At 36.8% G+C, this 26,339-nt stretch overlaps 2 protein-coding genes across 4 annotated transcripts in view; one reads left to right on the top strand and one right to left on the bottom strand.

The window, feature by feature from the left end:
* Positions 1 to 26,339, bottom strand: part of LOC142237241 (neurobeachin-like protein 1) — a 272,260-nt gene that overhangs the window by 84,534 nt on the left and 161,387 nt on the right. The window lies entirely within an intron of this gene.
* Positions 49 to 20,420, top strand: LOC142233393 (uncharacterized). The gene is made up of 4 exons (XM_075304292.1): positions 49 to 205; positions 260 to 763; positions 830 to 1,024; positions 19,815 to 20,420. Exons 1-4 carry the CDS (start codon positions 194 to 196, stop codon positions 20,196 to 20,198), a joined length of 1,095 nt encoding a protein of 364 aa, XP_075160407.1. The 5' UTR covers positions 49 to 193; the 3' UTR covers positions 20,199 to 20,420.

Genomic DNA, 26,339 nt, shown 5'->3' with positions numbered 1-26,339 from the left:
GAGGCCATGGAATCGTCGCTCATATTCCCCGGCATATAAAAGTGGAAACTTCTTTCAGAATGTATCTCAAACAGAAGTTAGATATTTGCTAGCAAACAGCAAGTCGTCAAAAACAAGCAAGAAACAGCTAGAGCTCCGAGAATTGAAGCTTGCATCAATAAACTCGAAATACCAAAAAAAAAACCCACAAGACATGTTCACAAAGGTAAGTAGGAGGATACTGAGGATGGATAGAGTCTAATGATATCCTTTTGGCCAGGTAATTTTACTGCTCAGCGTATCCTTGTCGGTGGCCATTTCTGTGCCCATTGGCCATGGCTATGGTCATGGTCCAGCGATTTCATATGCGGCTCCAGCCATTTCGTATGCAGCTGCACCTGCTGTAACATATGCTGCTGCACCCGCTAAGGTGGCCGTTGCTGCCGCTCCAGCTATTTCTTATGCCGCACCTGCTGTCTCTTATGCTGCACCTGCTGTCTCTTATGCTGCACCTGCTGTCTCTTATGCTGCCCCTGCCATTACATATGCAGCACCCGCTAAAGTTGCCGTTGCTGCAGCACCCGCTAAAGTTGCCGTTGCCGCAGCACCCGCCATTGTTAAGACCATTGAACCCGAGCCTTTTGATCCCAATCCCCAGTATAGCTTCTCCTATGGTGTTTCCGATCAATCCACTGGCGATTCCAAGTCTGCCCATGAATCCTTGGTTAATGGTGTGGTCCATGGCAGTTATTCACTAACCGAGGCAGATGGTTCCATTCGTAAGGTGGGTGGTAAAAACTTAAATTTTATCTCAAGTGGCGTTTATTTGATGCAATGACTTTTCACTCAGGTTACCTATACGGCTGATCACATTAATGGTTTTAATGCTGTGGTGGAGAAATCTGGTGGTGCTGTTATTGCCAAACCTGTTGTAGCAGTTGCTGCAGCTCCTGCCATTGCCAAGGTTGCCGTTGCAGCTCCCGCCGTTGCCAAAGTAGCTTATGCAGCTCCTGCTTTTGCCTATGGTCATGGTGGTTATCATCATTAAAGTTGGTGATGAGTTACTACCTCTCTAGTAGGAAATTCTAGTGAATCATGGAACCCCATCTAAACAATATGACAAAGACGCGACCATGCAAAAAGCTTTCGTATTCTGGACCCGATGTGATTTTCTCTCCAAAGTTGGAATGCTCCCCGGGCGGGGGCAATTTCAGCTTGTCATTGTACATTCATAAGTGTTATTTTTTGTATATCTTAACTTATTTGCTTTTGTTAGGCTCATCTCTCACTCACTCTCACACACATGGTTAATGCTTAATTGGTTTTAAGTGACGGTGAGAACTCTCGCTCTTCCAATACCAGTGTTGTTTTTTTTTTATCTCAATGAGCTTAGTCACTGTTAATGCATGTAGCTAATCGTAGCATTGCCATATCAGCTGTTTTCTTTTAGTCCACTACATAGTCATTTGGACGATTAGTATGAATGCTGCTATGGTAACGTATACGTATCTCACCCAATTTCATGTTTAGCGATTTTGTTTAGCCGTCTACTTTTACACTGAAGAGCTCTATTCTATTACGCTTGCGTAGTCTCACCAATGGTTCGTGTTTCATTTCATCCACGCCAACGACATTGAGTGTCTTACATCACAGATGAAGACATGATCTATTGGTGTGATTATTTGATTCTTTCTGCTCTCGCTATTATTGTTAATATTGTATATATGTATATACCATAGATGTGTATGTGTATTTATTATCATCATCATCACCATTGACCGCCATGTATCCATTAGTACGTACGCACAGTAACGCGCAAAAAAAAAAACAAAATTCATATAACTTTGTTTATTTGTAAACATATACATAGACAAATCCAAGTATGTACATGGTATGTATGGAAATGTATAGCAATAGTAATTGTGTGTTTTTAGCATGTAATTGACTCGTGAATTTCTAGTAGATAGACTCTCCAGAGATTTGTCGTGTGCATTTACTGAATAAAAGATTCAGTACAAAAATAATTGAAATATTTGTGTTTTATTTAATAGAAAATGGGAAATGAGTAAAGATGCCTATTAAATGTTCGGATAAATCTTACGACTAGTGTTGCCAGTATTTTTCGAGCTCTTGTCTCCAAATTGGGAGTCATTCTCAATTGAAACTGCAATTTCCAACATAAATTAGAATTCTTTACAAATTTTAGATTTTTTGTTGTTTTTATGAAAAACAAGTAAATACGCCCTTAAGTTATTTTTTCCTTTGAGAACTCTTCGGTGTAGCGGTTACATGGAAACGTATAGAATTCCAGGAAGATTTGATGACAGATACACTCCCAAGCAGCGTTACCGTTAAGAATTCCTAGAAAGTGGCAAAAGCCGTCAAAGGCAGCACACTAACTTAAAAAAAGTGGCACAAATAGTGGCACACTTTTTCATAATGAAAATTCAACTATTAAACGCATTTATAGCGCTGTATTATATAGAATGGTGAAATATACAGTGACGCACATAAGTATTGACACATCAAACAATTTTGTTTAAAACCCCATTTTAAGTGATATTAAGCCATTTTAAATTAAAAAAATATCTTAATTTGGACTGTAACTGCATTAAGAATCTAGATCACATTTTATTTTAGAAAAAGTTTTGTTTTTTTTCAATATTTAAATTATAAAAAATTAAAAAGAGGGACATTTTTTGAGGAACAAAAGTATTGGCACAGCTAGTTCTAAATTAGTTTTTTTTTTAACATTTAGTACTTTCTGGGCATTCCTTTTTTTTTGATAACAGCATCAAGCAGTCTAGACAATGAATGGACCAATTTTTTTTTGTACTTATATTCTCTCATTCTTCCGTCATCACTGTACCAAGTTTCATCAAAATCAGTTAATAATAGTGGCCTGAATCCTGCAAACAACAAATACGGGGTCAGGCGGACGGACACCAAGGGCTAAACCGACTCAGGAGGTGGTTCTGAGTCGATCGGTATATATTTTATGAAGGTTAAAATCAATATTTCTGGTAGGCCTTTTTTTCGTAGATACCCTGAGCACTATGTGGTTTAGGATGCTGTGCCAATACTTTTGTGTGGCACTGTATATATTATTTAATTTAGATCTTAACTAGTCTAACATTAAGTGTGTCTCCATTTAGTTGAAAATCTTTGAAATTTAGTATTCTTCATGCATACTTTTAGGCGGAAAAGTATACACTGATAATATTATGGTTAAAAAAAAATAATGAACTAGCGAACTCGATTGTTTGTTAAGAATCCAATCATATATGTAATCTTACCGCTATTTTCGATAGAAATTTGTAAAAGAACAGGTTGGCTGATAAGTCCCCGGCGTCGCTAGTATTAAATGCATATTATTTTTATATAGTACCAACCTTCAAATGATTCGTGTCAAAATTTGACGTCTGTAAGTCAATTAGTTTGTGAGATAGAGCGTCTTTTGTGAAGCAACTTTTTTTATTGTGAAAATATGAAAAAAAGGAATTTCGTGTTTTGATAAATACTGTTTTCCGAAGGGGAAAAATACGGTGGAAGCAAAAACTTGGCTTGATAATGGGTTTCCGGACTCTGCCCCAGAGAAATCAACAATAATTGATTGGTATGCAAAATGCAAGCGTGGTGAAATGAGCACGGAGGACGGTGAACGCAGTGCACGCCCGAAAGAGGTGGTTACCAACGAAAACATCAAAAAATCCACAAAATGATTTCAAATGACCGTAAAATGAAGTTGATCAAGATAGCAGAGGCCTTAAAGATATCAAAGGAACGTGTTGGTCATATCATTCATCAATATTTGGATATGTGGAAATTCTGTGCAAAATGGGTGCCGCGCGAGCTCACATTTGACCAAAAACAACAACGTGTTGATGATTCTGAGCGGTGTTTGCAGCTGTTAACTCGTAATACACCCGAGTTTTTCCGTCGATATGTGACAATGGATAAAACATGGCTCCATCACTACACTCCTGAGTCCAATCGACAGTCGGCTGAGTGGACAGCGACCAGTGAACCGTTTCCGAAGCGTGGAAAGGCTCAAAAGTCCGCTGGCAAAGTAATGGCCTCTGTTTATTGGGATGCGCATGGAATAATTTTTATCGATTATCTTGAGAAGGGAAAAACCATCAACAGTGACTATTATGTGGGGTTATTGGAGCGTTTGAAGGTCGAAATCGCGGCAAAACGGCCCCATATGAAGAAGAAAGTGTTGTTCCACCAAGACAACGCACCGTGCCACAAGTCATTGAGAACGATGGCAAAAATTCATGAATTGGGCTTCGAATTGCTTCCCCATCCACCGTATTCTTCAGATCTGGCCCCAGCGACTTTTTCTTGTTCTCAGACCTCAAAAGGATGCTCGCAGGAAAAAATTTGACTGCAATGAAGAGGTGATCGCCGAAACTGAGGCCTATTTTGAGGCAAAACCGAAGGAGTACTACCAAAATGGTATCAAAAAATTGGAAGGTCGTCATAATCGTTGCATCGCTCTTGAAGGGAACTATGTTGAATAATAAAAACGAATTTTGACAAAAAAATGTGTTTTTATTTGTTAGACCGGGGACTTATCAGCCCACCTGTTATCAAGTTCATATTTGTATATAGCCCACGTACCGTGTAAAAGTCCATATCGATTCGTAATTATTTGTAGACTTACCTATATATACCTTTTTTATCTAATATATACCACGAATGGACTAACTCACAATTTAGAAAACGATGTTAAGAAGTTTTAAAATAACACAACCCAATTAATTCGATTGTGAATGACAGTCTTTCGTAGAAGTTTCTCATGGCTGAACAAGAAGGTTAAATCATGGGGCCATATGATTACAATTTTTTTATTTCGACCAAATTTTAAGATGTCAAAATCATATGTTTATGGTGATTGCAGCTCTCCAAATGACACTGCATAGCAAATGCATCTCAAACAAACTCGCGCATTCATAGCTGGAGAATTGTTCAAAGATGACTTGAGTATCTTGATAACATATTCCAGACCCAAAATACCACGAACATCAGTTTTTAAACTGCATCATAAACTGTTTTTGTTAATAGATGGCGAATATCCATTTGACTGACTTCCATTATTAACTTTGGTCTCATATCGGCGTTCCTCGGATGAATTATCCACTTCACAACAACTCATAGGTGACGCAATTAAATTTGAACCTTTATTTTTCTCTGGATTTGAATTATTTTTTCAGGACTATTGAAAGAATAAATAATTGCCACTTTTACCAATGCCATACGATTCTTTTATCAGCTGATTTTGACTTCTTAAAATTGTAAACAACATATTGAAATTTGTTGTTTTTGTTATCGTGATTCAACCTCCTTATTCAGCCATGAAGTTTCTAAGCAATCTATGGTGGAGGGTACATAGGATTCGGCCTGGCGGAACTTACGGCCGTATATACTTGTTTATAACTACAAATCTACTCATCAAATTTTGTGAAGCTAACTTGATGGGAAACATTTTTTGCCGCCAAAATCATGATGTAGCCCATAGTGCATTGGCCCCATAGTGCACTGTAACGATTGACTTTAATCTGTTTTATTTGCCTTTAACCCCCATTTTTTTTAAGCCCCGTTAGTGATACGTTAGTCAACGAAATTTTATGGCCGTAAAGAACATATTTTTGAAAATTTCATATGTCTAAAATTCCGGCCCATCGAAAAGAAAACTCTTCTCTCAGTGTAGCTTATCACAGGTTTAGCTTAAAAAACGCATTTAATCGCTGCAAAAGGTTGCGGCAATAAATACAACAGCACGTTCAAAAAAAAAAAATATATATATTGCCTATGATAACACATGAATGAACTAAAACCATACGTTTTCGGGTTAAAGCGTGTTCCTGATGGCCATACACATTGGTGACATACTTGGCTAACGGTTATTATGTAACAGCGTTTAACCATTGAATGCAATGCTTGTATATAATTTGCTTTTTTGGCACATTTTTGGGAATACTCATGGCCAAATGCAACCATTTTAGGGAAATTTGTAATAAAAATTGGGTGGGTGGTTAATGGTTGTTCAAGCCGCAGAGGAAAGAGAATCCATTTGACGTCGTTGACACTATATTCCCGATAACATTTTTGATTTCGTTATAAAGCTTGATACTGTCCAAAGCAATTCATCAGTCAAATATCGCAATTAAAGTGATCAACACTTAATCGTTTTAACTACAAACATAAATAAACAAAAAAATCAATTCACGTAAAAATGGCTTTCCTGAAGGTGAGTGTCTGGGTCGCAAACATCGAATCCTTCTTAAGGAAAGAGTGGAAAATTAATAAACATTTAAATTAAAAAAAAAAAAAAACAGTTTTATATAGTGCATATGGTGGTATCCTGAACTCGTCATCGCCATCGCTTTTAGTCTGTTGCCACTAATTGGTAATCGGTTTCGCGATATTTTCTGCAATCGTTTCTTATCGATACAGACCGGCATTCCTAGTGACGCTGTTCGCAGCCATTAACTTCACTTTTTGTCGCCATTGAATGGGCCAACGACGATTTTAGTGATACATTTTTGAAGACATGTTTTATGGTCTTGTTTGGATGAAGACTTAAGGAATATATTTGAATGTGGAGCCTGTAAAAATATTTAATTATAAAAAATTGTTGAAGCAGTAGAAGAATGAATCCGCCATTGAAAAATAACATTTGGGAGGAGACCGACAATACATAACTACCCTATAGAAAATGGATTAACCACAAACTGAAAATATATTTATGTGGTACTAAAGATTACGGAACCTAAATTTTAGCATTAGCTACTAAGGCCCCTTACGCTACTTTTTACGGAGTTGGTTCGCCACCACGCGCAGGACGAATTATGGATTTTAGTTTTATCACACACGATTTATCGTTGTTGCCGCAGGTCCACCTTCTGCTCCTTCCGGATTTGTGGCTTTGCGAAAATGCGACGTACTGCCGTGCAGGACGAATTACGCTAATATTATTTTACACATACGATTTATCGTTGTTACTGCGTACCCCACGTTGGACGCCAGTAAACGAAAATTTTATTAATTTCGTTTAAAAAAATTTACTCCAACCATTTATGTATCTGGTCTGAAGCTTCTTGTACTAATTATTAGTCATGCTTATTTACTTCATTTAAATGAATAGTGAATATACCATACACTTAAATTTGTGCCTCGAATTTGCAGTGGCCACAGTAAATGTGAAGTGTTGTCGATGTCAGGTTTTAATTCGTTCCATGTGCACTGGAGCTTGCTCGGAAGGTGACTGTGAACATTTTTATGTTACATAGGCTTGCCAGATGGCCGGGATTCGTCTGGATTGTGCCGGAATTTCGTCTCCACACACAAAAAAAATTTTTTTTTCTGATTCAATCACGAAATTAATTGATCCAATTAATTTTTAATTGAAATGTCTTCAATCACAGAAATGATAGTATCAATTAAAAAATTAATTGAAGGTCAATTAAAAAGTTAATTGATCCAATTAAAAAAATAATTGATACTATTATTTTTGTGATTGATTTTTGTTTCAATTAAAAAATTTGTTGAATCAATTAAATTTTTAATTGAATATTTTTTAAAACTCAATTAAAATTTTAATTGAAAATTTTTTCGTGAAATTTTTTGTGTGCAGGAAGTGTCCCGAATCTTTGACAAAATTTCAGGTTGTAATTCGTTCCACGTGCACTGGAACTTGCTCGGAAGGTGACTGTGGACATTCTTATGTTACATAGGCTTGCCAGATGGCCGGGATTCACCTGGATTGTCCCGGAATTTCGTCTCCAGGAAGTGTATCGAATCTTTCACAAAATTTGCCAAAAATCCCGGATCATATCAAATTTGGCTCAAGTATGTGTTTTGGCTCAGAATAGAACCCTATTGATTTTGGAAGAAATGGGTTCAGATTTAGATATAGCTCCCATATATATATTTCGCCCGATATGGACTTATATGGTCCCAGAAGCCAGAGTTTTACCCTAATTTGCTTAAAATTCAAATGTACCAAATTTTATTGAAATCGATTCAGATTTAGATATAGTTCCCATATATATCTTTCACCCGATATGGACTAATACGGTCCCAGAAGCCAGTGTTTTACCCCAATTTGGTTGAAATTTTGCACTAGGAGTACAATTAGTAGTGTAGTCAAGTGTACCAAATTTTATTGAAATCGGTTCAGATTTAGATATAGCTCCTATATATATCGTTCGCCCGATTTACACTCATATGACCACAGAGGCCAATTTTTAACTCCGATTTAGTTGAAATTTTCCACAGGGAGTATAATTAGCATTGTAGCTATGCGTGCCAAATTTGGTTGAAATCGGTTCATATTTAGATATAGCTCCCATATATAGCTTTCGCCCGATTTACACTCATATGACCACAGAGGCCATTTTTGTGCTCCGATTTAGTTGAAATTTTGCACAGGGAGTATAATTAGCATTGTAGCTATGCGTGCCAAATTTGGTTGAAATCGGTTCAGATTTAGATATAGCTCCCATATATATGTTTTTCTAATTTCGACAAAAATGGTCAAAATACCAACATTTTCCATGTAAAATCGCCACTGTTTAGTCGAAAAGTTGTAAAAATGACTCTATTTTTCCTAAACTTCTAATACATATATATCGAGCGATAAATTACAAATAAACTTTTGCGAAGTTTCCTTAAAATTGCTTCAGATTTAAATGTTTCCCATATTTTTTTACTAACAATGTATTCCACCCTAGTGCATTAGCCGAATTAAATTTTGAGTCTATAGATTTTGTAGAAGTCTATCAAATTCTGTCCAGATCGAGTGATATTTAAATGTATGTATTTGGGACAAATCTTTATATATAGCCCCCAACACATTTGACGGATGTGATATGGTATCGAAAATTTAGATCTGCAACACTGAAAAAAATATTGACCTAATATAGAAGATTATGCAACTTAAATTTTAGGACTCGAAATTTACGCAATGCTAACGACAAAATTATTTAAAATAATGTTATTTTAATTAAAAGAAAGTTTATAATCCTTGCTTCAAAAAATTTTTTCATTAAATTTAGGACACAAATCTTGAAATTTTGCGTCCCTCTGTTTAAGTTGTAGATCTTTGAAGTAAGGCAAATGATCCTTAAAATAAAGAAAAACATTTTTAATTTAAATAAATCGTTTTTAACTCAACTGACATATTGAATTTTTAAATTTAAAATAAAAACGCTTCAAATATAGGCTAAGACTTATTTTAAGGATTTGCATCTTTGGTTTAAAGTTTTTTAACATTAAGAAAACAGTTTTTACTTTGAAGTACTTGGCATAATTTGGATTTTGAAAGTGGAATTTGTTTGTACATGAATAAAAATTCGATGAATGAGATCTGTATCCAATTTTAATTTTATCGATCCTAGATTTAAAGCCAGGAAGGTCCGTAAAAATGTCTTTATTTTAAAGAAGCCGCAACTTTGGCTCGGAATCAATACCAAAATCCTTACAGAAAGGTCAAAATCTATGGATCCAAGTAAACTTTTTTTTGAGTGAAAGTGGTGCAGGGCATAATATAGTCGGCCCCGCCCGACTTTAGACTTTCCTTACTTGTTAAAAAACAAATTTTCCCAAAAATGTTTACGTTTGATATAAAATCATCGCAGCCATCTTGGGAGAAGATGGCTGCGACCTTGTGTATGCAAGGCGGGCATGCTAACCATTGCAGCATCACGGTGGAAGGGAGCCACCGTCGACATTTTCGTAATTGGACAGGCTTTTTGTTTTGGAATTCTTTTCCATTGCTATCTCATTTATTTCGTTTTCTAATTCAAGGATTCTTAATTTCGCCAACAGTTTCTTATACTTTTCTTTTCATTCGTTCGCTTGCGTTCATGTTGTTTTGCGACTGTACTGAGTTGTCATTTTTCAGCACTTCCCTTAACTCGACTATCGTTGCCGTTTCTGGGAAATCGTTTGCCAATTGTTTTAGTACACTCAAAAAAAAATCTACTCGGATCCAAAATTTTGACCTTCCAATAAGGATTTTGGTATTGATTCCGAGCAAAAGATGCGACCTCTTTAAAATAAAGTAATTTTATAGTGACTAATCTGGTTTCAAATCTAGGATCAATAAAATTAAAATTAGGATACAGATCTCACTTATCGAATTTTCATTTTCTTTTCGCGGTATATTAATAAAGCTATTCACGTATAAACAAATGACAGTTTAAAAATCCAAATTATGACAGATACTTCAGATTATAGAAGGTATTCTTAATTCAAAAAAAAAAAAAAAAAAACTTTAAACCAAAGATGCTAAATCCTCAAAATAATTCTTAGCCTATGTTTGAAGCGTTTTTATCTTAAATGAAAAGATTCAAAATTTCAGTTAGTTCAAAGACATGCGACTTTAACGGTGGGATGCAAATTTACAAAATTGGTGTCCTAAATTTAGTGCACAAATTTTTTGAAGCAAAGATTATAAATTTTATTTTAATTAAAATTTCATTTCATATTTTAAAGAAATTTGTCCTTAATACTTTGTAAATTGCTCATCCTCAAATTTAGTTTTTTTTTTTTTTTTGAGTGCACTCAACAAAAAAGTTTACTTGGATCCAAAGATGTTGACCTTCCTTTAAGGATTTTGGTATTGATTCCGAGCCAAAGATGCGCGTTCTTTAAGATAAGGCTTTATCTGGCTTTAAATCTAGGATCTATATAATTAAAATTAGGATAGGGATCTCATTTATCGAATTTTCATTCTATTTTTCCGGTATATTAATAAAGCTATTCACGTACAAGCAAGTGCTAATTTCAAAATCTAAATTATAACGGGTACTTCGAAGTAAAAAATATTTTCTTAATCTTTTCTTAAAATAAGTCTTAAACTATATATTGGAAGCGTTTTTATCTTAAATGAAAAGATTCAATATTTCAGTTAATTTAACCCTCTAATGCCCCAATTTTTTTTTTGTCAGCTGATTAAATGTTCAACGTTAACGACACAAAAGCAAGAAAACTAAACAAGAACAAGTAAGGAAAGTCTAAAGTCGGGCGGGGCCGACTATATTATACCCTGCACCACTAGGTTAGGTTAGGTTAGGTTAAAGTGGCAGCCCGATTAAGATTCAGGCTCACTTAGACTATTCAGTCCATTGTGATACCACATTAACTAAAAGTACCTATTACATATGGGCACTTCTAGTTTTAACCGCTGTACCTTCTTGATTATTTTTCTTTGTTGAACCAACCAGATTGTTCCAAAAACAGTAGCAGACTGCTTAAGTTAACGTTTTCCAGATCCGCCAGTAATCTGAAGCTATATGCTCCTAAAAGTTGCTTGCGCTTTACACAAAATGCAGGACACTCACACAAGAGGTGTTTAATTGATTCTTTTTCCTCCGCATCATGACAGCTCATACAATAGTCATTATACTTCGCGCCAATAGTTTTTGCAAAATCGCCTATCAGGCAGCGACCCGTTATAGCAGATATCAGGAGTGATATCTGACGTCTCGAGAACATTAGCATATCTAGTGTGCGGTTTAAGTTGAAATGGGGCCATATTTGCTTGGTGTCGTTACAACCCTTGCAATTCTCCCATCGAACATTTGCCATCATAACAGCCTTCTCACGCAGCATGAGCTTGCAGGTAGCTAGGGGCATACCAACAAATTCTAGTTCCCCTGGAATATGTAAGGTAGTCCCTAGCCTTGCCAACTCATCCGCTTCGCAGTTCCCCGGTATGTTCCTATGGCCAGGCACCCATATTAGGTGAATATTGTACTGCTCAGCCATCTCATTGAGAGATTTGCGGCAGTCGATGGCCGTTTTCGAGTTGAGGAACACAGAGTCCAAGGATTTTATTGCAGGTTGACTGTCTGAGTATATATTAATGCCCACATTTTTTGGAACATTACTTCTCAGCCAATTCGCCACCTCTCTTATTGCTAATATTTCAGCCTGAAAAACACTACAGTGATTAGGTAATCTTTTCGCTATTCGAAGTTCCAGATCATTAGAATATACTCCGAACCCCACTTGTCCATCCAATTTGGAGCCATCAGTGTAGAAATCTATATATTCTTTATTCCCCGGGGTCTGTGTGCACCACGCCTCACTGTTGGGGATTAGAGTCTCAAACTTTTTGTCGAAAAGTGGACTCGCCAAAGTGTAATCCACTACGTTAGGCACATCTGGCATTATTTTGAGGACAGAACTGTGACCGTAACCTTTTTCCGACCACAGCGATAGCTCGCGCAACCGCACAGCCGTTGTTGCAGCTGACTGTTTGGCCAAAATGTCTAAAGGCAATAGATGCAGCACGACATTAAGGGAATTTGTTCCTGTCTTGCTGAATGCGCCTGAAATACACAAACACGCCATACGCTGAACTTTATCTAAACAAGTCGGTTTCTGAAGTGCCGGCCACCAGACTACAACACCATATAGCATTATAGGTCTAACCACTGCCGTGTATAGCCAATGCACAATTTTTGGTTTCAGTCCCCACTTTTTTCCTATTGCCTTTTTGCACGAGTACAAAGCTACAGTTGCCTTTCTCGCCCTTTCTTCAATATTAAGCTTAAAGTTCAGCTTCCTGTCCAAAATAACGCCAAGGTATTTTGCAAATTCACCAAAGGGAATTTCAATACCCCCTAAGGAAATAGGCCTAACCGTGGGAGTTTTGCGATCGTTGCAGTACATGACTAATTCTGTCTTTGCAGGATTTACCCCAAGACCATTGTCTTTCGCCCATTTCTCAGTCATCCGGAGGGCCCTCTGAATAATATCTCTGATTGTGGATGGGAATTTTCCCCTGACTGCCAGAGCCACATCATCTGCGTATGCCACCACTTTTATCCTTTCTTTTTCTAGAGTAACCAGAAGGCTATTTATAGCAACATTCCAAAGAAGAGGTGATAGAACTCCTCCTTGGGGAGTGCCTCTGTTCACATACCTTTGTATGTTTGCTTGTCCTAGTGTGGCTGAAATACGTCTCTTCATTAGCAGTTCGTCTAACAGCCTGAGTATACATGGATCAACATTCAGAGTTGTCAGTCCATTTAATATCGAGCTCGGATGGACATTATTGAACGCCCCTTCGATGTCTAGAAACGCCACGATTGTGTATTCTTTGACAGATAGTGAGCTTTCAATAAAGCTGACTAGTTCATGTAGTGCGGTCTCAGTAGACCTGCCCTTCGAGTATGCATGCTGTCCTTTCGAGAACAACCTTGAATCGATGCTAGTTCTAAGATAAATATCTATCATCCTCTCCAGAGTCTTAAGTAGGAATGAGGATAAGCTGATTGGTCGGAAATCCTTCGCCCTCGAGTGAGAGGCTTTTCCCGCTTTAGGTATGAAAACGACTTTTGATTCCCTCCACTTTCCTGGGATATATGATAAGTTGATACATCCTTTATATATCACTGACAACCAGGGGATAATTTTGTCAGTTACAGCTTGTAACTCCGCCGGAGTAATTCCATCAGGTCCGGGGGATTTGAATGGTCCAAAGCTATTTAGCGCCCATCTTATTCTAGTTTCCGATACAATTTCCTCGACAGGAAACGACCGCTGAGCAACTGTGGCACCGCCAGTACATGGTTCAACCGTCTGATTTCCAGGAAAATGTGTGTCCAATAGTACCTCCAGCGTCTCCTCACTGGACGTTGTCCAATTTCCCTCCGATGTTTTAATGAAACCTGGAGCGGAGTTGGTGGATGCTAGAACCTTCCGTAGTCTGGAAGCCTCGGACGTATTCTCAATACTGCTGCAGTAGTCATTCCAAGAGTTATGCTGAGCCTTTCTCAGTTCTCGCTTGTATCCTCTCAGATTCCTCTTGTAAGCGTCCCAGTCCTCAGGGGCTCTGGTGGACTTTGCCTTGTTAAAGAGCTTCCTGCAGGATTTCCTCATATTACTTAATTCCGTAGACCACCATGGTGGTCGATGTTTCCCCCTTGGCTTTCCTCTAGGGCATGCAGCTTTCAGTGAGATGTTGAAGGCCTTAGTAATCCGCTCCACTGCGTGTTCGATATCTTGCACATTTCTCATATTTGTCTCTGTTATTTCCGGTATCCTCATATTGAACGATTCCCTATACCTATTCCAGTCAGCTTTCCTAACATTTGGCGAAAATATGGTCTTGGTGATATGAACATCAAATTTGAAACTGATGTAGCGATGATCTGAGAAGCTGTGTTGACTTAAAACATGCCACTCAGATATCATTTCATTCAGTTCTTGCGAGGCCAAGGTGATGTCCAAAACCTCTTGCCTGTTTTTAGTGACAAAGGTTGGGGCATCTCCCTTGTTGCAAACTACCAGATTAGTACGCAAAATAAACTCTATTAGCGACTCTCCCCTTGCATTAGTATCACTACTTCCCCATATACTATGATGCGCATTCGCATCGCATCCCATAATGAGTTTCGTCTTTGTTTTCAGTGACTCCTCAACTAAGGTCTTAACGGCACATGGAGGCATCTCCCTGTCATGTCCCATATAGACCGAAGATACCCAATATTTGCATTTGGCTATTTCTAAATTGGCAACGACAGTGTCTGCATTGCACATTGAAGGAAGCAGAAACAAGTTAAGCTCGTTTTTAGCAATTATACAGGCTCGAATTACATCATTACCAGTATACTGCAATAGTTTGAACCCCGGAGTACTTAATTCACATATTTTGTTTCTATAAACATATGGTTCTTGAATAAGAACTATGTCTATGTCCCCTTTCATCAGGAGAACTTTTAAGGCAGCACATGCAGATTTATCTGGAGGATCCGAAGGACCATCGAGATTTTCAACAACCGTCACATCAGCCGCTTCAATCGAGTCATCAAGAATGTCCTCTTCAGAGATATCGGTGACTCTCGCAATAACCATAGGTTCGACTTTGGTGAGTTCTGAGGCAATAGAAGCCTCCTCACGCATACGGTATCTATCCATGTCTTCAACTTTGGTATCTCCCTCGACTTCGCAAGAGGATCCGCTTACTTCTGATTCAGACAGAGGCTTGTCCATTTCTGAATCCTTTAGCTGATCGTTTTTATACACCTTCATTTGGATATAATGAAAGCCATAACATACACGGCCCTGGGACTTTGCCAGATGTGGCAAAGACTGAGTGTTCAATATAAACACTGCATGCCGTCTTGGTCCATCCACTTCATCCAAACGGCCAACCTTCCAATCAGCTGTTGGAAGATCTGGATTGCATCGTTTCAGTCTATTTAAAATAGATTCAGGGTCAGAAGGGTTTGCAGGTATCCAGGCATGTGCTCTAGGTCTAGCCGGTATGTCTTTCTTCTCGACTAACTCTAGAGCAGCTCCTTCCCAAACTTCACCAATTAGTATCAGAGCAGCTTTAAAACATTCTATAGACCTCTGGTCCTCAAATGCGACTAGCTTAAATCGTCCTTGATACCAACCAGCCTCTTGGTGTCGAGGATCTGGGCCGGGAAACTTTTCCAGCACCTGTGAGTAGACGACAGACAGAGCATTCTCAATTTCCCCCCATTTCTGCTTTGGAATCATACCGTCCAATGCTCCTTTATTAATGATAGCCATCACAAGGCTATCTTTAGCAACTGAGGCAAACGATCTTTGATCCCTTTTGGAGGATGGCAGCTCATCCGGCGATCGTTCCCTTTTTCCAGTCTCAAGAATTCCTTGAGCCCATTTTAAGGAATCGCTTTGTTTAGCCGACAGCGTGCTTGGGTCGACTGATCCTAACTTCTTTAGGATAAACAAAGCATTTCTGCGTTCCTTGAATCTCTTTCGCGAGGGATTACCTCCTTTTGATGTCGTTACCTTAGAAAAAGTTCGACTTGTCAGAGTGTCGCCACCTGTCGACCCGTCTGCACCACTATGTAGATCTCTATTTTCGATACCATATCACATCCGTCAAATGTGTTGGGGCTATACTTTTCGACTAAGCAGTGGCGATTTTACAAAGAAAATGTTGGTATTTTGACCATTTTTGTCGAAATCAGAAAAACATTCTACTCCCTGTGCAAAATTTCAACTAAATCGGAGTTAAAAATTGGCCTCTGTGGTCATATTAGTGTAAATCGGGCGAAAGCTATATACGGGAGATATATCTAACTCTGAACAGATTTCAACTAAATTTGGCACGTATAGCTACAATGCTATATAAGATTCAAAATTTCAGTTAATTTAAGGACGATTTCTTTAAATCAAAAATGTGTTTCTTTACTTTAAGGAAAATTTGCCTTAGTTCAAAGACATGCAACTTTAACGGAGGGATAAAAATTTACAAAATTTGTGTCCTAAATATTATAAAATTGTTGAAGCAAAAATTATAAACTCTCATTTAATTAAAATTTTATTATTTTAAAGAAATTTGTCCTTAATAGTGTGTAAATTGCGTATCCTAAAATTGAGGTTGGGTAATTGTTAATATCACGCACAGAAAAAAATTTCCGTAATTAAACTTATTTTATTTTGGAAAAAAATAATTTGCTAGAAGTTAAATTTTATTATTTTTTCGGAAATTTTCCACAACTTAATGAAATTTTACTTTTTTTAAGTATGCCTCAAAAATTTTATGAACTTAATGTGGGTATAAAGTTCAATGAGCGCATACATAAGTTCAATATGAACTAAAGCAAACGAAGATTTTCGTACGATTCCCAAAAATAGTAAGAATAAACTACTGTACGCACAGAAAAAAATATCACCAAAATATTTCCAATTAAAAAGTTAATTGAAGGTGAAAATGTTTTCAATTAATAAATTAATTGATACAATTAACTGTTTAATCATGATAGAAACATTAAGTTAATTAAGTCAATGATTGAAAATTTAAAAATTTTTAATTAAAAAATTAATTGATACAATTAACTTTTTAATCAAATTCGGAAGACTAATTCAGTTAAAACAAGTATATACAGCAGTAAGTTCGGCCGGGCCGAATCTTAAATACCCACCACCATGAACCAAATATTAGGATTTCCTTTGAAATTTCAGGAGGGCTTGAGGACTTGAGGACACTTCCCGAAGATACATTTAAAGATTTCACCTATGAGGACTATATCAGATTCTGGATTTATAAGAACCATTTTTGTTTGAGTTTTAGAGGAATCATTAACATCTCTTGTAAGTGTGCAAGAAAATTATAAAATAACGTCTTGATTTGAAATTTTAAATATGTAGATTTTCACCCGAAAAATAAAATCTGGAAATTTTACATTGAGTTTCAAGCAATTTTCATGATCAGTGCGCCTTCTATACTCACAAGAAGTGAAATTGGTCTATATGGAGGCATTACCAAATGGACCGATAAAAACTTAATCCGATACACGTTTTTGTGAGCCTTAAATACGAGAATATTTACAATTTCAGGCAAATCGGATAAAAACTACGGTTTCTAGAAACCTAAGGAGTTAAATCGGGAAATCGTTCTTATGGGGGCTATACTAAAATACCGACCGATACTAACCGTTTTCGGCACACCTCTTTATGGCCCAAAAACACCTCTAGATTTCCAATTTCAGGCAAATTGGATAAAAACTACGGTTTCTATAAGCCCAAGAAGTAAAATCGGGAGGTCGGTTTATATGGGGGCTATACCAAAACATGGACCGACACTCACCATTTTTGGCACACCTCTTCAAGGTCACAAAATATCTCTAGATTTTCAATTTCGCGCAAATTGGATGAAAACTACGGTTTCTATAAGCGAAAGACCCCAAATCGGGAGGTCGGTTTATATGGGGGCTATACCAAAACATGGCCCGATATAGCCCATCTTCGAACTTGACCTGCGCGCAGACAAAAGACGATTCTGTGCCAAATTTCAGGACGATAGCTCCATTATTGAATGCTGTAGCGTGATTACAACAGACAGCCAGACAGACAGACAGACGGACAGACGGACATGCTTATATCGTCTTAGAATTTCTCCCTGATCAAGAATATATATACTTTATATAGTCGGAAATCGATATTTCGATGCGTTACAAACGGAATGACAAACTTATTATACCCCGTCACCATTCTATGGTGGTGGGTATAAAAATGTGCTGATTTTTTTAAATTTTTAATTAAAAATGTATTTCAAACAATCATTTGTTAATCCAAATAAAAACTCTAAGCCAATTCAGAAAGTAATTAAAAATAGTTACCTTTTTTAATTAATAAATTAATTGAGTTTTGCAATCAACATCAATTAAATTTTTAATTGAATCAATTAAAAAATTAATTGAAATTTGCTGAAAAAATCAATTAATTTTTTAATCAAGAATTTTTTTCTATGCCCAATTAAAACTGTGATTGATACTATCATTTTCGTGATTGAAGACATTTCAATTAAAAAATTAATTGGATCAATTAATTTGGTGATTGAATCAGAAAAAAATTTTTGTGTGCGATTAAAATGGTCATGATTTGGCACCAATGATTTTCTTTTTTACTTTTAGTTAATTTCTTCTTCTATGAGAGGATGTAATGTCGTGAACTGCAGTTAAAAAGTACAAAATGGCATTAAATTTTCCTGGTTTTAACAACGCTTTGTGGAAATCTCAAAATGTGGAGTAAAATTTAGTTCAATTTTCTTGCGAGGTAGTTCATTCTTCCTATAAAACAGTTTACTTTTTTTCGGTGCGTGAATATTTTTTTTCAGTGTAGGTCTCAGTCTCTTCTGGTACTTGGCTCAGAACCAATACCAAAATCCTTAAGAGAAGGTCAAATCTTTGGATCCAAGTAAATTTTTTTTTTGAGGCCAGGGCTGTACAGGACTAGTCTCTGGTGTTTATGAAACCAATCCCAGTTCTAGTCAAAACGTATGGACCGGTCATTTTAACGTGATTTTGTCATTGACGGGGAAAATTTATAACTTACGACATGTCTTGGATTCATTCGATTTTGATATATGTATTACATTCCGATATAAAGGGAATTCAAGCGTGATATTGCGATTGCTTTATATTTCACTGGTAAACCAGTGGTTCCGAATTTGGTTTTCTCTGATGAGAAGTCATTCCAAATTGTGCAGTTTTTGAAGAAACAAAATGACTGGGTCGACATGCCAAAGAGGGCAGGTGCAAATTTACAACAAAACTCTAGCGCCGCCGATGGTCATTCCCGCTCATATTCATATCAAAATTAATGCTGAATATTATCGGGAAAATGTCCTAAAGGAAGTATTGAAGCCTGGGACAGAAAAACATTGCGGCCAATCAAAATTAATCAACATTGCGGGAATCAAAATTAATGCTGAATATTATCGGGAAAATGTCCTAAAGGAAGTATTGAAGCCTTGGGCAGAAAAACATTGCGGCCAAGGACACTCCAACAGGACTCAGCACACGTCTGCCCAGAATGACTTAAAATTTTCCGGACCTCAATCCGTTGAACTGCTGCGCTGAGGCATTTTGAAGTGTTGGTACTGAAACGTAACAAAGCGTAAATCATTTAAGATGGCTCTCCGTCGGGAGTGGGTCAAACTACCTTGAAAATATATGATGGTTTTGAAGGCCATAATTCTTGCAAATCTATCTGAACCGAGTCCGAAACTATAACAGTTTGTAGTGTGCCCATAAATGGTGATGGGCACACTACAAGTTACTTAAAACAAAAAATAAAGTTGCAAAGTCCTCAAAATAAGACTTAGAGTAAAATTTAGTTTATACAATCCTTCTTATTAGGTACATATTTTGTTCAGTGTATATATAATTACTTTATAATAGGAGTGACTGTGTTTTTGGTGTGGAGGATAAGCATCACTAAAATACATTTTTTGTTCCGTGTTTAATACATTTTGACGGAAATTATAAATTAAATTTCTCTAATTTTTTTTTATATTTCTTTATTGATTTTAGATTACTTTCATCTGCTTGGCTTTGGTTGCTGTCATGGAATGTGCACTTCTGAGAACTGCAGCACCAGTAGCCGTAGCTCCTGCACCTGTAGCTACTCTCCATACAGAAGTTGATCCTCATCCCCAGTATGCTTTTGCCTACAACGTGCAAGATGCCTTGACCGGTGACAGCAAAAGCCAGCAAGAAGTTAGAGATGGTGATGTAGTCAAAGGTTCCTATTCAGTTGTTGATGCCGATGGTTCCTTGCGTACAGTATTCTATACAGCCGATCCCATCAATGGCTTCAATGCTGTGGTACAACGTGGTCCTGTACCTGTTGCTGTGGCAAGACCTGTAGCACCTGTTGCTCCAGTGGCAGCAGTACCTGCTCGAATCTTTGGCTAAATTAACACATGCTGCAATGCGTTCCATACCAACCCCACCTAAAATTGAAACATCTTTTCCAAACTTCTACCATCATACTGTCATAGTTAAGTTAGTTTATACTACGTAGTAGATGTCATTAGTTTCTTTAGGAATAGTCATTGTTATTATGAAGCATAAAAGCATAACTTTGTTTAATATTGTTTGTAGTTCATAAATATATTTATAAAAAATTTAAATTAATATGGAAGTGTTGTTCTTAAAAGTGCTCTAGAAATTAAATCTGAACGAAAAAAAAATATTTCCTCCTAAACGAAATGTTAGACAAACCAATATCGTTTTCCATTTGTTTGGAAGAAAAGTATACACTTTTTTGAGATAAACGTTGATATATACACTAACTCAAAAAAAATTTTCTTTTCTGGCAAATTGCATCCTCCCTCACATCTTTCTCATTTTCACAAGTTTTTTTTTTTTAGTTTTTAGCACCTTTTTCTGTAATACAAACAAATGAGAAGAAATTATTCGATTTTAAAAATTTCTTCAATTTTATATTTCGCCTGAACGGAGAATCGAACCGCGGACCATACAGTCTGTAAGCCAACACTGGGCTGCGTAGCTGTTATTGTCATCAATTATCGCTATAACCCAGTAAAAAAAGCGTCGCCAAAAAAATTAGTGAGCTGCGTAGCTGTTATTGTCATCAATTATCGCTATAACCCAGTAAAAAAAGCGTCGCCAAAAAAATTAGTGAAAATGTTCTTTTCGAATCCGAAAGTGGTGCAAAATTGGCGCAAAAGCGATGTATTTAACATGGGCTTGTCATAGGACGGATGTCCACCATTTCATTAGCCGTTGCACTGAATTTGCATCACTTGTTAAGGTGTGATGTGAATTCACTTTTTTTTGGATGCGAATTAAGAAAATATGTGATATTTTTACAAATAAATAAATTAAAACAAGTATATACGGCCGTAAGTTCGGCCAGGCCGAATCTTATGTACCCTCCACCATGGATTGCGTAGAAACTTCTACGAAAGACTGTCATCCACAATCGAATTACTTGGGTTGTGTTATCTTAAAACTTCTTAACATCGTTTTCTAAATTGTGAGTTGGTCTATACGTGGTAGAGAGTCAGAATTGAAATATGGGGGTCGCTTATATGGGGGCTATATACAATTATGAACTTGATAAGGACCATTTTTTGTGTGATTGGGGATCGATTTATCTGAGGGCTATATATATAACTATAGACCGATATGGAGCTAGTTAGGTATGGTTGTGAGCGGCCATATACTAGCACAATGTACCAAATTTTAACTGACTCGGATGAAATTTGCTCCTCCAAGAGGCTCCAAAACCAAATCTCGGATAGGTTTATATGGGGGCTATATATGATTATGGACTGATATGGACCACTTTTGGAATGGCTGTTAAATATCATATACTATTTCAACCAGATCGAATGAATTTTGTTTCTCCAAAAGGCACCGGAGGTCAAATCTGGGTATCGGTTTATATGGAGGCTATATATAATTACGGACTGATATGAACCAATTCCTGCATGGTTAGGTTAGGTGGCAGCCCGATGTATCAGGATCACATAGACTATTCAGTCCATTGTGATACCACATTGGTGAAATTCTCTCTTATCACTGAGTGCTGCCCGATTCCATGTTAAGCTCAATGACAAGGGACCTCCTTTTTATAGCCGAGTCCGAACGGCATTCCACATTGCAGTGAAACCACTTAGAGAAGTTTTGAAACCCTCAGAAATGTCACCATCATTTCTGAGGTGGGATAATCCACCGCTGAAAAACTTTTTGGTGTTCGGTCGAAGCAGGAATCGAACCCACGACCTTGCGTATACAAGTCGGGCATGCTAACCATTGCACCACGGTGGCTCCCTTCCTGCATGGTTGTTGGATAGCATATACTAACATTATGTACCAAATTTCAACCGAATCGGATGAAGTTTGCTCTTCCAAGGGGTTCCGGAGGTCAAATCTGGGGATCGGTTTATATGGGGGCTATATATAATTATCGACCGATTTCGATCAATTTTTGCATGGGTGTTTGAGGCCATATATTAACACCACGTACCAAATTTCAACTGAATAAGATGAATTTTGGTCTTCCAAGAGGCTCCGCAGGTCAAATCTGGTTATCGCTTTATATGGGGGTTATATATAATTATGGACCATTGTGGACCATTTTTTGCATGGTCATTAGATACCATATACTAACACCATGTACCAAATTTCAGCCGAATCGGATGAAATTTGCTTCTCTTAGAGACTCCGCAAGCCAAATCGGGGGATCGGTTTATATGGGGGCTATATATCATTATTGACCGATGTGGACCAATTATATATAGCCCCCAAATAAACCGATCCCCAATCACAGAAAAATCACGATTGCCACTCGAGGGCAAAATAATCTACCAACATTTTATAGCTATAGAAATTTTTTTTCAAAGTTTTATATTTCTATAGAAAATTTTGTCAAAATTTTATATTTCTGTAGAAAATTTTGTCAAACTATAATTTCTATAGAAAATTCTGTCAAAATTTTATTTCTATAGAAAATTTTGTGAAAATTTTATTTCTATAGAAGACTTTGTCAAAATTTCATTTCTGTAGAAAATTTTTGAAGCATTTCATAGTTGGAGAGGAATAACAGGTTGGCTGATAAGTCCCCGGTCTAACAAAGAAAAACACATTTTTTTGTCAAAATTCGTTTTTATTATTCAACATAGTTCCCTTCAAGAGCGATACAACGATTATTACGACCTTAAAATTTTTTGATACCATTTTGGTAGTACTCCTTCGGTTTTGCCTCAAAATAGGCCTCAGTTTCGGCGATCACCTCTTCATTGCAGTCAAATTTTTTTCCTGCGAGCATCCTTTTGAGGTCTGAGAACAAGAAAAAGTCGCTGGGGGCCAGATCTGAAGAATACGGTGGGTGGGGAAGCAACTCGAAGCCCAATTCATGAATTTTTTCCATAGATCTCATTGACTTGTGGCACGGTGCGTTGTCTTGTCTGTCACTTTTGTCTTCTTCATATGGGGCCGTTTTGCCGCGATTTCGACCTTCAAACACTCCAATAACACCATATAATAGTCACTGTTGATGGTTTTTCCCTTCTCAAGATAATCGATAAAAATTATTCCATGCGCATCCCAATAAACAGAGGCCATTACTTTGCCAGCGGACTTTTGAGTCTTTCCACGCTTCGGAGACGGTTCACCGGTCGCTGTCCACTCAGCCGACTGTCGATTGGACTCAGGAGTGTAGTGATGGAGCCATGTTTCATCCATTGTCACATATCGACGGAAAAACTCGGATGTATTACGAGTTAACAGCTGCAAACACCGCTCAGAATCATCAACACGTTGTTGTTTTTGGTCAAATGTGAGCTCGCGCGGCACCCATTTTGCACAGAGCCTCCGCATATCCAAATATTGATGAATGATATGACCAACACGTTCCATTGATATCTTTAAGGCCTCTGCTATCTCGATCAACTTCATTTTACGGTCATTCAAAATCATTTTGTGGATTTTTGATGTTTTCGTCGGTAACCACCTCTTTCGGGCGTCCACTGCGTTCAGAGTCCTCCGTGCTCATTTCACCACGCTTGAATTTTGCATACCAATCAATTATTGTTGATTTCCCTGGGGCAGAGTCCGGAAACTCATTATCAAGCCAAGTTTTTGCTTCCACCGTATTTTTTCCCTTCAGAAAACAGTATTTTATGAAAACACGAAATTCCTTTTTTTCATTTTTTCACAATAACAAAAGTTGCTTCACAAAAGACGGTCTATCTCACAGACTAATTGACTTACAGACATCAAATTTTGACACGAATCATTTGAAGGTTGGTACTATATAAAAATAATATGCATTTAATACTAGCGATGCCATCTATGTGTCAGACCGGGGACTTATCAGCCAACCTGTTATTTTGCAAAATCTTCCAAAACATCAAGAATTCTACCAATCTACCAAATAGTAAAAAATCTACCATTTTTGGTAGACTCGTGTTCATAATTGTATATAGCCCCCATATAAAGCGACCCCGATATTTTAATTCTCGCTCTATAATTACCGCACAAAAGTTCATATCGGTTCGTAATTATTTCTTCCCTATATATACCGGTCAAGAACTGAATATATACGTATTTAATCGACCTTTTTTTTTGTTTACTATATATTACGCATGGATTAACTTCCAATTTAGAAGGTGATGTTAAGAAGTTTTAAGATGCCTTGCCATCGGCCGCAACCCAAGTAATTTAATTGTGGATAACCGTCTTTAGTAGAAGTTTCTACGCAATCCATGGTGGAGGGTACACGCACAGAAAAAACATGTTTGGACATGGTTGCCGCATCCAATTAATGCTTATCTAGAGTAGGTAATTGTCGCGAAAACCATGTATTTTGTCTTTGTAAAAATAATTTTCGAGCGGAGAAAAATATATGTTGGCAATAAGCATTTAAATGGTTCTCAAATGCCGCAAACATGTTCTATTATTTAAATTATAGAATTTGAGACCATTACATGGTCGGGAAAATCATGTATCTGACCATTCAATTTTTTTACTTTTTTGCAGAGAAAAAAAGTATTTTTATAGGTTACGTATAGACATGTCTAGAACCATTACATGACCATAAAGACCATGTACATTGTTTTCGTCACCATTTAATTTTTTAACTTGTTTGCAGCGAAAAGTATTTTATAAAAACATTGAGCAGGTACACACGATTTTCATTTTGAGCGTCAGTCGTGTGTTGATTGCTTCTTGGAATGGACGGAGAATACGGAATTACTGTGTTTTGTGTTAATTTATTCAGAAGTGGCACGTGGTATTATGTGAACACAAAAAAGGACAGTGTAATTGAAAAAATGTACCTGATTTTTGTTCTGCATTTTGATATATGGTATCATTTATTTTTATTTGCAGTTACATGATGTCTGCGTTGATACATTTGATGGGCACGAGGTAAATATGGAATGAATACTTATTGTTGAAATTGAACCAAAATGGAGTGTGTAAAAATATGTGAAGTTTGCTTGCACGACATTATAAATACAAATAAACAATGAATTGGTTTATAAATAAATAAAAACAAATAAATAAAGATAATTTTGTGTTTTCTTTTCTCAAGTGGCGTCCTTTTTTCGACGACGAAAAAAGTTTTTTCATAAAGATCAAAACATTTTAGATTGTGACCATGTTCTTATAACTGGAAGAAAAACATTTTTGACGAATACCGTAACATTTTAGATCGTGACCATTGTCTTTTAATGGAAACAAAATTCTTTTTATCAATATAATAACATTTTAGATGAGGACAATTTTATTTTTCTTAGAACCATGTTCACTGAGCGAACATGGTTGCAGGTGAAAATGTTACATGGTCACCGCAAAAATAGCTCCTATCATATTATTTTGCTCTTCGAATATGATTGTGACAATCATGTTTCTTCTCTGCGTGTACATAAGATTCGACCTGGCCGAACTTACGGCCATATATACTTGTTGATTTTTGTTTCAATTAAAAAATTTGTTATATCAATTAAATTGAATATTTCTTAAAACTCAATTAAAAACAAGTAAGGAAAGTCTAAAGTCGGGCGGGGCCGACTATATTATACCCTGCACCACTTTGTAGATCTACGTTTTTGATACCATATCACATTCGTCAAATATGTGTGGGGGGCTATATATAAGGGTTTGTCCCAAATACATACATTTAAATATCACTCGATTTGGACAGAATTTGATAGAATTTTACAAAATCTATAGACTCAAAATTTATGTTGGCTAATGCACTAGGGTGGAACACAATTTTAGTAAAAAAATATGGGAAACATTTAAATTTGAAGCAATTTTAAGGAAACTTCGCAAAAGTTTATTTACGATTTATCGCTCGATATATATGTATTAGAAGTTTAGGAAAATTAGAGTCATTTTTACAACTTTTCGACTAAGCAGTGGCGATTTAACGAGGAAAATGTTGGTATTTTGACCATTTTTGTCGAAATCAGAAAAACATATATATGGGAGCTATATCTAAATCTGAACCGATTTCAACCAAATTTGGCACGTATAGCTACAATGCTAATTCTACTCCCTGTGCACAATTTCAATTAA

The sequence above is a fragment of the Haematobia irritans genome, chromosome 4 (genome assembly GCF_050003625.1).
Source record: "Haematobia irritans isolate KBUSLIRL chromosome 4, ASM5000362v1, whole genome shotgun sequence".
NCBI classification, from domain to species: domain Eukaryota; kingdom Metazoa; phylum Arthropoda; class Insecta; order Diptera; family Muscidae; genus Haematobia; species Haematobia irritans.
This window is presented reverse-complemented; position numbering and strand designations above follow the sequence as displayed.

Coding starts and splice junctions, on each gene's coding strand:
- LOC142233393 (XM_075304292.1), top strand. Junction 764..829: donor CAGATGGTTCCATTCGTAAG/GTGGGTGGTAAA, acceptor CTTTTCACTCAG/GTTACCTATACGGCTGATCA. Junction 1,025..19,814: donor GTCATGGTGGTTATCATCAT/TAAAGTTGGTGA, acceptor TATTGATTTTAG/ATTACTTTCATCTGCTTGGC.